Source organism: Xiphophorus couchianus, chromosome 19 (genome assembly GCF_001444195.1).
Source record: "Xiphophorus couchianus chromosome 19, X_couchianus-1.0, whole genome shotgun sequence".
NCBI classification, from domain to species: Eukaryota; Metazoa; Chordata; class Actinopteri; order Cyprinodontiformes; family Poeciliidae; genus Xiphophorus; species Xiphophorus couchianus.
In genome coordinates this window covers 15440885-15452497 of record NC_040246.1, presented here as the reverse complement: position 1 = coordinate 15452497, position 11613 = coordinate 15440885, and the positions used below count along the sequence as shown (strand labels likewise).

Sequence of the window (11613 nt, the reverse complement as noted above, 5' to 3'; positions counted from 1 at the left end):
GTCTTCAAACAAGACCAGAAATTACTATCTGCTTGGGAAAAGCCTGATTTCTCCATTTTTGTTGAAGCATACTGCTATTTAGAGGTGAAACAGGCACTTGAGCAAACATGGCTTCCGGTTTTAGACTTGAATATTTGACAGATCTCGCTCTGTTTATGATGCAGTCCCCTCTGCAGCAACAGTACTTTGTGTCTTTCTTTTTATTGTACTTCTAATAGTTTCCTTCCAAGCAGTCAGATTCTTTTGTAATATTTAAAAGCTGATCTATGGACAGTTTTGTTGTTTAACTATTTGAATGTTGTAACAAACCTGCATCACATTTTCTCCCTTTTTTGCTTTTCATTCTTGGAAAGAGTACAAAACAAATTCAATTGATTTAAATCAGAATCAGCACCAGGAATGTGAACTTGAATTGGTCCTCGAAATCTGTGCAAGAGTGTTACTGTGAGTTATTGAATCTACAAAAATCTGTAAAATCTTCAAGTATCTGGACGCATAAAAATACATTTTTGTGAAATAAGAAAAGGATGAGAAAGTATTTCCACTCTCTGTTTTAAAATCACCTGCATCTATTTGACTCACAGCCTTGAAGACTTTTTCTATGTTTCAGATTAAAACGGAGCTCTTTTTGTTGCATCGCCGTTGTCCAAGCAATTCGGTGTTTTGTCTACATGCATGTGAGCCGTGTTGTTGTATGAGTGAGCAAGCGATCGTTCGGATCCCTCCTCCCCGGAGCTTCGCCGGCCCCTCTGTCGCTTTAAGTCCTGCCCCTCGGAGCCAGCCAACAGCAGCTGTTCCATATTCATCAAGCCCTTGAGTCTTAAAGAGCCCTATCCCGAGCATGGAAAGAGTCATTCCTCTCGCTCGCACTCTCATGCTCTCTCCATCTTAACGTTCATCCTGCTGCTGCCTGCGCTCCTCTGTCTCTCACCTCCCCTTTTTACCTCTCTGTCTATCTGTCCCTCCTCCTCTACCCCCTCCTTTCAGCCTCTCCCTCTCCCTCTCTTTCTCTCTCTCGCTCTCAAATTCTCTTACATACACTCAGACACACACGCCTTCTCTCTCTCGCACACTTATATATATACATAAACACACACACGCCACACACATGCTCACGCACACACACCCGGTTCATCAGAGCCCAACATACCTGTGCAGGCTGTTGGGGGGGGGGGGAGCGCGGTGCCGGAGGGGCTCTTTGCGGCGTCGTTGTCTCTGAGGGTGCTGTGCTATCATTTGGGGAAGAAGCGGGTCTCAGTTGTTTTCTCTTTCCTCTTCCTCTCATTCCTGGAATGCTAAAACTGGACTGATGGACATTTCCGAACTTTGTCTTCCAGACCCTCTCAGCTATCATAACCAGTAGGTGCAGCTTGTTTCTCTTTTCCACCTTTCACTTTTCTGTTTAACCCAGCTGTTGCATTGAACTTTTATTTCCTTTTTCCATTTTTCTTACTTAAGTTCACTGTTCATCTTATATTTTTGACATCCCTTGAACCAAAAAAAAAAACCTTTTGTAATTAAAATTGCAGCTTTTTCTTTTTCGTCATACCAACTTCTGTAAATATTCACTTTTTTCTGTCTTGAGGGATTTTAATTCAGGTTAGACTTGACAGCAGCTTAAGCAGGTGCACGTGTCTAAAATATTTTGTAAGCATCTGTCTTTGTATGTAAAAGTCTCATTTGGAGCGTGCCTGATTGATTTACTTTGCACCACTGAATCGTACGGGTCCCCTGTCCAGTTGGGTTAAAAGCTTGTTCGCTGATGGCTTTGTTGCCCGAGCCGTCCGCCCAGGCGGAATGAAAGTGATATTGTGAGGAGATGAGATTAGTGTGAATGCTTGGAATTGGAAAGGATGAACGACACGGAAAAATGTACGTTTTGTGAGTTGGGAAAAAAGGAACGGAAAGCCTGAGTAACCTCAGCAAGCCGATAGATCTGTCCCAGTCAGCGGCACGCTGTGCAGGCGAGCTGCACCTCCTCACAGTTCCTGGCTGCTGCTGGGCCACACTGGTTTTCTAACTTCATCAGCCCACCAGTAACTTACACTTAAGACTTAAGACTAAATAAACTGCTTTTAGGTGTGAAAAATATGAATCTATTTTAAGAGAAAGTTACCAAAATTATTTAACTAAGCAAAAGAAAAAAAGGTTTTTGCAACCTTTTGGTTTTTATTACACTTAAAGCTAGACTACTTGTCTGTGCAACATATAAAATTCACCAGGAATGTTTAGAGATTTTACTCTTCTTAGTGTATTAATTTTCTCCTTTTTGTTAATTATTGGGAGGCTTTTTATCATAACTTTTAATTACATAGTAATTTTTAAAACTGATATTTAATGAAAATGTATAATTTTGTTGCATATCAGTGAAACGGTTTTTGTGTGTTTATTTTACCTTTTACACCTGTGCAAATGCATCAGATTTCTCCCTTAATCTCCTTTATGTTTTCTTTAAATGTAACATAAACATAAATCACAAAATTTCTTTAACGTTTTATAAGTTTAAATGCTTTTTGCCTTCTAATGTTTGTTAGAGTACTTTTTACCTTTTAACATAAACTGCTAAAATGACAACTAAATGAGCTATTTTCCCCAAGGTTTATTTTTTTATTTAAATATTTTTCCCCACAAATGTAGTTTCCAACTAATATTTAATGAGTATTTATTACTATTAAAGAAAAATAAAGCAGTAAAACTTATGTTGTTTGCAGTTGTGTTTATTTTTTTTCTCACAACCAGTATTTAATTCTGAATTAAAGAAAAAAAATTTTAGTTAAACATTGGCAAATTAACTTATGAAATTATGAATGATGTTAAATTAATAAGAAAAAAAATCTGCGTAGAAAACTTATCAGATTTTATAAGACAGTTTTTACTTGTAAAATGGAGCAAAATTCTTTTAGGTTTATAAATGTGCCACAAATAAGGGGAAATTGTAGAATTTATAAATATGAGAAATAGTTTTTATGATGATTCCTTTAGCATTGAAGAAGGCTTAATTTAATAAATCATGCAAATTTTAAATTTATAATTTGCAGTTAAAGTTTGATAATCCATAAGCCCCCTAAGAATGATTGTTTTTGAAGCCAAGTTGGAATATTAGACTTATTGTTCTCACCACTTCATGAGAAAAGACGCCTCCCGTTTTATATGGAAATTATTACCCCTGACCTGACGACTTGTCCACTGTGGATCAGCTGATCTGGGGAAACCTCTCCAACTCTGGACGTAAATTTTGTTTCAGGAGTGTCTCACTTTCGCTGGTGTTTTCAAACTCTCGCTGAGGGCTGGATGTAGAATGATGCTTGGGGTAAATGATCTCTATTGGAGGTTTTCGCGCCTTGCAGTTTGCACATTACTGTGGTGGAATCTCTATAAAACACTTTAGATTGTCTCGAGGGCGTCGCCACTTTCTGGGCATCAGACTGAAGTAAAGTTTTTTTTTAACACACTAATATGCAATTGTACAAAGCCTGTAGTAGAAATTCCATAAAACATTCATATATTACAGGTTTATAGTTACAATTGAGTGTATTTCCCACTGTAATTTAAGATTCTTTTTAGTGCTATTGTTTCTGTTAAGTTAAAAGTAAATATCTCATTTTTTTCTTTGAGCATGTGAGTGTAACTGGCTCATTGCAGCGGTTGTTCACACTGGTCAGAAATCCGTCATGGCTGCAAGTGTAAATTATTTGCTGCTTGCTCAAACGAAAACAAACAAAAAAACAAGAATTGAGCAGCAGTGAATCAAGATTTTACTTCTTTCATTCCTAAACATCTTTCAACACCCACGCTTTCCTTTATCCCTGGCACAGCCACTGCAATAAACTAACAAGGCTATCCAATTTCCCGTCTTGAAATAAGAGCTTTTTAATGTATTTTTAGAGAGGCAGAAAGAAGTTAGCACGCAGTGATGAATTAGATTTCAATTTATTTGACTTCATTCCCAGCTTGCTGCATTAGAGCCTGCAAACAGCCATCTCTGGCGGTCCGTCCGCTTGATTCTTATTAGGTTTCAGAAAACAAGGCGAGGGAATTGCATTAGTGTATCTTAAGTTAAAAGCTCCTTGCTCTTTGACCAAGTGTTTCATTGTTATTGGGTTAATCAGATTTTTGCTGTCTTCATGGAGATGCTATCGCAGGTTAGAGGCAGTGGTGAGTAACCAAAGGAGCCGCGCTCAGACACTATCCAGATGGGATCAGCTTACGGTAATTTGGTTTCAGAATACATTACCAGAAAAGCCTCCTGGACGAGCATGGCCACCCCACTGCGAGCCAGGAGCTGCTGGTCCCTGTGGCCAGGCCGTGGACTTGCTCTGGTCCACCTGTCGCTTTAATCTCCCACAGCTTTTAGGACGATTTCAGATGTTTCTTTTGTGTTTAAATTTGAGATTGTTGTCCAATTCTAAATACTTCTTCCTTGTATCAACAGGGCTTTGTTGTCCAAATCATTAGAGAGATTCCTGAGTCCAATGGCCACGCTGGAGACCTCTCATTTCTGGTATCTAGTATCATTACTCTTACTGTAAAATAGGCATGGGCAGGGAAGAGATCCTCAACGTATGATAACGTAGTGTCAAATTACCACAGATTCACGAAAACTGTAACCACAATTAAGGGGGTCTAATTGTTTTCACATAAAACAAAAAGGCAACAAACATTCCGGCTGCTTCTAAAAGATCTAACATATTGATTAAAATAATGGAATGTATAACTTTTAATTGTAAATTTGGTTTTCATACCTAGACTTTTGAAGAAAAGCATTGAACAATTTTTAAGTAAACATGCTCTTTAAAGAGCAACACAAGAATAACAAGTTCATGCTGGCTTAATTAGTCAGTCCATTGGTGGAAGAGCCAGCAGTCAGCTGCTTAAATGACATGCCACTCATAGCGAACATGCTATATTTTTTAATAACATTACCTTAATAAGCGAAGAGATGAGGTGTATTTAGTTCCCACATCAGCAATATAATTATTTTCAAACAGCTGAATTTATTTTTGCTGTTTGCAGCTGACTGGCAGTGTGCAGCATTAGGTGGGTTAGGAAGAGTGTGGCTTTTTCTGTGCTCCATACAGCTGAATTAGGTGGTTAATTAGTCAGGCTATCAGCATGCAATGAGCTGCTTAGCTGATACGGCGCTCGTAGGTTGCTTAATGTTAAAAAGCATGAAAAGTACATTTTGACAACTTACAAAAAAACTAACTTTTTCAGTTGTGAATGACTGTTTCTTTCACAATTTAAAGAAACAGCCTTGCACTGCTATTCATAAACTACACAGTTTTTGAGGTGTGTTCTTAACTGCAAGTCCATCTGCTTTTTAAGATACACTTACATTTTAGATTTTACAGGTATCTAAAAAAATAGTTCACTTTGTTTTGGTTGCCAAATAACTATATAAAAGCATAAAACCACTCTTGACATAGACAGTTTTTGTCACTGATTAAAAAAGAAAACCCTTCCAGAACACCTAAATGTGATTTTAGCTATTTATGTAGTGACATGAGGTTCACAGGAAAACCCTGAGTAGAATTACAACAGTGTTTACATATTGCAGTGTTTACACAGAAAATAAAAATGTATGCCATAAACAGTCATTAAATTTCTAAATTTAGTAGTACTTTCAATGCAGAATATGATGCATTTGAACTTTTTGTAGTTCTGTTCCTCATAAAAAACAAGTAGCTAGTTACTTGCTAACTAGTTGGGCTATCTGCTGAAGTAGTATGCATCTTGATATGTATCTCACTTGTAGTTTTCAAAACAATGTTACCCTTGGTGATGTCACCAAAAATATTTCCAAGCTGCTGAAATTGTCCATCTTTTACTCAGTGAAAATATTAGTAGCCCTCTTTCAACCATCTGACCAACAGTGTGCAGCAACAAGTGGGGGAGGGACTGTACTGTGTTTCTCCATGCTCTGAACAGCACTGAACAGAAAGATACATAGATGTATGACCTATTCTTGCTGTAAAAATTACTCCAAACTTGGGATAAAACTAAAATAGTTAGTGTCTTGGCAGTTTGTTGTTGGCAACTTTTCTGTAGCCTCAGAAGCATCAAAGTTCATGCTAACATGATGGTTTTCCCCTTGTCATCTCGAGTGGTTGCTTTAACAAATGCAGCATAAATCCGGCCAGTTTTTTTTTTTTAACTGCCTTTTATTTTACAATTATCTTAGTGTTGTCATAACATGCCGCCTCCTCAGATCTTAAATTTGCCCTTTCCACCTCTTGGCGATTACCTGCCTTCCTTCTTTGATTATTTCACAACACCCACCTGCATGGAAACAAACAGCCTCTGCTGAACTCGCCCCCTCTGGATTTCTTGCCCATGGTAACCTTGGACACCTCCACCGCAGTGTGAGAATCTGTTTAAAAATAACCAGGTCCATTAGTCTAGAAAGGATAATGCTAGCCTATGTGGGCTCTCATGCCCTTGTGGCAGCAAAGTGCTATCACTGACACGTTGCGTCAGCACTTCTTCCTGTTGCTCTAACGCTCAAGGGGTCCTCTTTAGTCACTCACACATGCATATGTGCAGGTATTCAAACACACAAACAGCAGAACCAAAACTGAAAAGAAAAAAAAAGTGACAAATGAAGTGTTTTGGTGTTGCATAAGTAAAGTTTGCATTACTTGTAAAGACTGAAATCTTTTATAGAGTGTTTGTCTCTGCAGTTCCTGTAGAAAATGTGATGTAATGTGAAGTAACTACATGGGTGTTTATCAGCGGAGGCCATTGGTATTGAGCAGTCAGTTGTTTGAAGGTTATGTTTCAAAGCAGTAATTGAAATGCAAAATAACATTAGGATCGATGGTTAGCTTGTTTATTTATGAAATCAATATTGAAACCGTCCATCAAAGTAGCAGCTCTGATTCTCACTGACAGCTTCACCAGGTCCTCTCTGCAATAAACTGCAGCTACTGCGGCGTTTGTTGCCATTATTTCAATGTCTGTGTTAGAAGGTTTTAAGGTAGCTACAACTCAAAGCGTGCAAATGGATTTTATCAAAATTAAAAACAAATTGAAAACTAGGCAGATTACCGACATGAACATACACTCATATATTTTCAAATTTCAAAAACCTTTTCCATCTAAGTTACTGTTTCAAAGCCATTTTTAAAACAATGAAAGAAAAAAGGCAAGAGTCAGGGTTCATATAGTGCTGTGTGGAACAACACTGCCCGTCCATCTGTTGCTGCACACTGTCGGTCAGCTTGCTGAAAGAAAGCTACTGCACTTTTTCTCACTTTTTCTTGTAAACAACTACAGTCATGTTGTTAAAACTTAAGGAGTGCCACTGATGATTTTCATGAAGTTAATGTAATTTTAAAACTAAGGTATGAACTGACCGTGTATGCATTGTGAAAGCGGCATTTTTAATCACTTTTATAGTGTGTAAATTGGCCTACATCTTCAACAATCTTTGGGTTTAAAATAAGAGGGATTAGTGGTGCTTTATAACAGATAACACCACACTTATACTTTTAGCCAGTTGACTTGCGGTGTGCAGCAGCAGTAAATTACTCAAAGCTGCATTCAGATGGCAAAAACTACATCGATTCGAAAAGGACTTGAAAGCTTCAAATGGTATAATAATGTTCTTGTAGCTAGTTCAAGAACCCTGTTTTGCAACAAGTGGGGGAGGGTCAGCAACTGCTACATTAAGAGAGAGAATTCCAGCATTGTATTGAAAGGACTTTAAACCATTGAACTGACCTGAGAAAATAACTTTGAAACTTACCTTGATACCAGTAACGAGCTAGTTGTTGTGGCTAATGTTTTCACATCCACTTTGCGGGTGTGCTGTTGCTAATAGAGGCTCATCATTATTTTAAAACACAGCTGCAATTCTGCCAGCTGCTGCTCTGCAATGCTGAAGTTTAAATTAGATTATTATGGCTGAATTATAATTTTTAATATCATTTCATTGATTTAATTTGAATATATAATAATTTGTAATAAAAAATCTTATGACTTTATTGTGACTTTCTTGACATTTTATGCACCTTTCTGAACATGTGTGTTGTTGCTTTGTGTAATATCACCTGCCTTTATCAAATATCAAATATATCATGATCGTGTATATTATGATCGTACGAAGTGTGTGGGTGTGACGGGGTGTGTGTGTCCTCTCTTCACTAAAATGCAGCCTTATTAGTATGCAGCAATTAATCAGTCATATATCAAAATTCTCAAATTCTGATAGGCGATATGCAGGTAAAATCCTGAAAAATCTGACTTTTTAAAAAAAAAATCTTGTTTATTAAGTGCACCAAATGTAAAACTCTATTTAGATTCACCTTTTTGAGGTTATTGAAAACAATGCCAAATTTCAGTTCATATGGTTTGGAGCATTACTTCCTATAATTTAAATTCCTTAATTTTGTGTTGCATTCAAAAATACGACATCTTTCCGAAGTGTGCTGTGGATTTTCTTTTATTCGTTTTAGTCATTAAATAAATTGGAGCCTTTCAAAATTGTATTTTTCCCCTCAGACTTCAAAGACAGCAAGAAATGGGCAGCAGGCAGGTAAAGTGCGATAGGTTTTGATACCTTGCCCACAGCACTAAGTAGACTGAAATGATGACACTGAGTGACTGACTGTTGAACCTACGACATGCGTTTGGATTTCACCTCCCCCTCCTAAAGGCAACGCATTAATTCAGGAAATCTCCCCAAAGTTTAATTATTCCTGAATGGTGTTGTGGTGGACACAAGCGTATAAATCAGTTAGGCCCACCCGCTTTTTTTTTTTTATTACCAGCACTATTTATAGAGAATGTGTGGCAGCTGGTAGAGATGAGCCTGTAAAAAAGCTGGAGGCTATTGCTGTGACTGTGTCGACCGCTGTAGCGTGTGACAGTCATAACAATGGAGTTTCTTTAGTAACAACAGTGCTCCACGGCGTTGTTTGAAATGTGCGCTACAGAATGCGTCCTTAATGGCAGCAATGAAGTTGCGTTTCCAACTGGATTAGCATGTTATATTATTATTTTAACGGTTCCCGTGAGCTGCGATTACACAGTGTCTGTGAGCCTTTGCAAACATTGACACATCTGATTGTGTTTAAATCTTCACCTGATAAACCTGCAGCTTTTTGGCCCACTAATATTGGACAATTTATTTGGGTGTGTGTGTGTGCGTGTGCGTGTGCGTGAACTAGTTTGTCTTTTTATGTTTATATCTTCTTCCACAGAGAGTAATTTATTTGGGGGTGTGGAGAGATTGGGTCTTTGTCTTAAGCAGGTAGAATTTCCCCCACTAAACAAGGACGGCCTATCAGAGGAAGATTAATGAAGTAATTTCATGCATGGCTCTATGCCTTCGTCCTCCTATATGCACAGTGACTGTGTCTAAACCTGTGATTTACATTCGACTGTGCTAAATAGCCTTAACCCCCTGTAATAATATTTCTCTGTTTGTGACACACACACACACACACATACATGCACACACTGTTAAAACTATTCAGCACAAGCAAGGGTTTCCAAGAACTTTTTGATAGAATTAGCTTCTTTCTTAGATTTTTATTTGATGTTCATATTCATTTTAAGTTCAAGCTTCCATAATTCACATTTTGAAATGCTGCTGTTTAAAAAAAAAAAAACACTACTATTTTATGAGTGTTTATGAGTGTTTTATGTATATTAGAACCTTACAAATACTGTAAAACTTTAATTCCTGTAGTTTAAGGTCTTTTAAATAGATGTCAGCGAACATGTTGGAATGATGGAGCATGCAGTACCACAGTGCTGCCCCTCCCACAGTTGTTGCTGTACTACATTCATGCCTTGCTAAAAGAAAGTTTGACTGTTTCTTTTTTAAAGTTTTTTTTTGTAGACATGGCTTGTAAAACAAAAGAGTGGCATTGCAGAAATGTGCAACCTTTGATTTTGCTGCACAATTAGCCTGCTACCAAATCCAAAATGGCTCCTGCCGGAATCCCAGAAAGAGGGAAGATTTATACAACTTTAGCAACATGAAAGTTGTTTTAATTGAAAAACACAACAAATTTAACCATGGTTTCTTGTGAATGCATAAACACACAATATGGAGATCAGCTAAAATGTGGTGTTTGTTCAAATAGCTAGGCTTTGAACGCTCAGAAAATTTGTACTGGGGCTATTATGATGACGATATCGACTGATTGACTCGCACTTTCCTTTTCCATCCCAAAGTTTTCTCCCAGACTCTTGAGTTTTACCAACTTGGTTGCTAAGATCTAGATCAGGTGTGAATCTTAAAGACAGTCCTGTCCCATCCATCTGGCCTAAAGTAATTTTTGAGAAGAAGATTTTGAATGCTTGATTTCTGAAGTATAATCTTGCATCCAAGCTGTCCTTCAGGGTGGGGTTTTGCTCACACTAAAATCTTTGTTATTGTGATCTCATATTTTGTAGATTTGTTTTCTAAAACAATCACTGCAATACGACATTTTTCTACTGCAGGTAGATCATTTATGGTAATAATTTAACAGAATTTCACTTCAAAATATCTAAATCATCCCTTCAAAGTTTTAAAAGTACAGTAAGCAAGTTACAGGCAGTGGGTTTGTTAAGCAGCTGAATATATTGTGGATCAGAGTGATTGCCACGAGTATGAGCAGCTGTTACGTTATTATGAGCAGAAATGTAATACCACATTTAGTAGGTGTATTTTCTTTAATGTCATAAGACTGGGGTATTTTCATACTATGAGAACCTCATGTCTCGCTAGAAATCACCTACAAATGAAAGACGTGTCGGCAGATTGATTATCTTCAAATTTTGTAATTTATCACACAATCTGTCTAATCTAAGAATTATTTTAATACTTTTATGTTGAAATGCATTCCAGCCAATCTGAAGGGAAGCACATTTTATCATTTCTTTGCCTTTCCTATAAATTATGAAGTGAGGGTTTGCCAAAAGAATGTATTGAATGTATTTGAAGAGTGTATTGGGATTTGATGACAGTGCATAACATCATAGTATAAGATTGTGCCTGGTGTTTTTATTATTTTCTTTATTTATTCAACAAAAGTAAACATATAGATATGTAAATTTATCCATGTTTGTTTCTATTGGTGTGGACACATCTTTTTTTATGATTAATTCTTAATATAAAAGATTATTAATAGAATAAATAACTTCCATAAATTGTAATGTCTGCGACAGACTGGCGACCTGTCCAGGATGTACCCCGCCTCTCGCCCGGAACGTAGCTGGAGGTAGACACCAGCAACCCTCCCGACCCCATTAGGGACAAAGGGTGAACAGAAAATGGATGGATGGATGGAATTGTAATGTCAGTTTTGGAAGATTGCTTTCAACTGAAATTACAACCAATAATATTATTTGACATCACTGGCGTTAATGAAATCTGTTTGGTTTGGCAAGCTTTGGCAGAAACAATCTTATTCCAGTTGGGCGTAATTACTTTTCATAGTTTTTAAAGACACCGCCCATTTATGTTGTCAAATTAAACCATGACTGTGCCTCATAATGGATGTGAAGAATGGTAATCTGTTTTAATGAAAAGGCAGCATTAGAAACTTGATCCCAAATGTACTCTGTGGGAGGCTAGGTCTTTCCTTTAACATACAGTTTGATGAACAGTTCAATCCT

The 11613-nt window shown here is 37.4% G+C and overlaps 1 protein-coding gene across 3 annotated transcripts in view; it reads left to right on the top strand.

The window, feature by feature from the left end:
* Positions 1-1024: 1024 nt before the first annotated feature.
* The window catches only part of esrrb (estrogen-related receptor beta), a 56178-nt gene continuing 45589 nt past the window's right edge, over positions 1025-11613 (top strand). Inside the window, exons 1-2 of one of the 3 annotated variants that reach the window (XM_028001391.1) lie at positions 1025-1359; positions 4433-4501. In XM_028001391.1, coding sequence (XP_027857192.1) covers positions 1310-1359; positions 4433-4501 — 119 coding nt within the window. In that variant the 5' untranslated portion in view covers positions 1025-1309. The remainder of the gene's footprint in view (positions 1360-4432; positions 4502-11613) is intronic. The other 2 variants (XM_028001392.1, XM_028001393.1) reach the window with 2 other exon arrangements.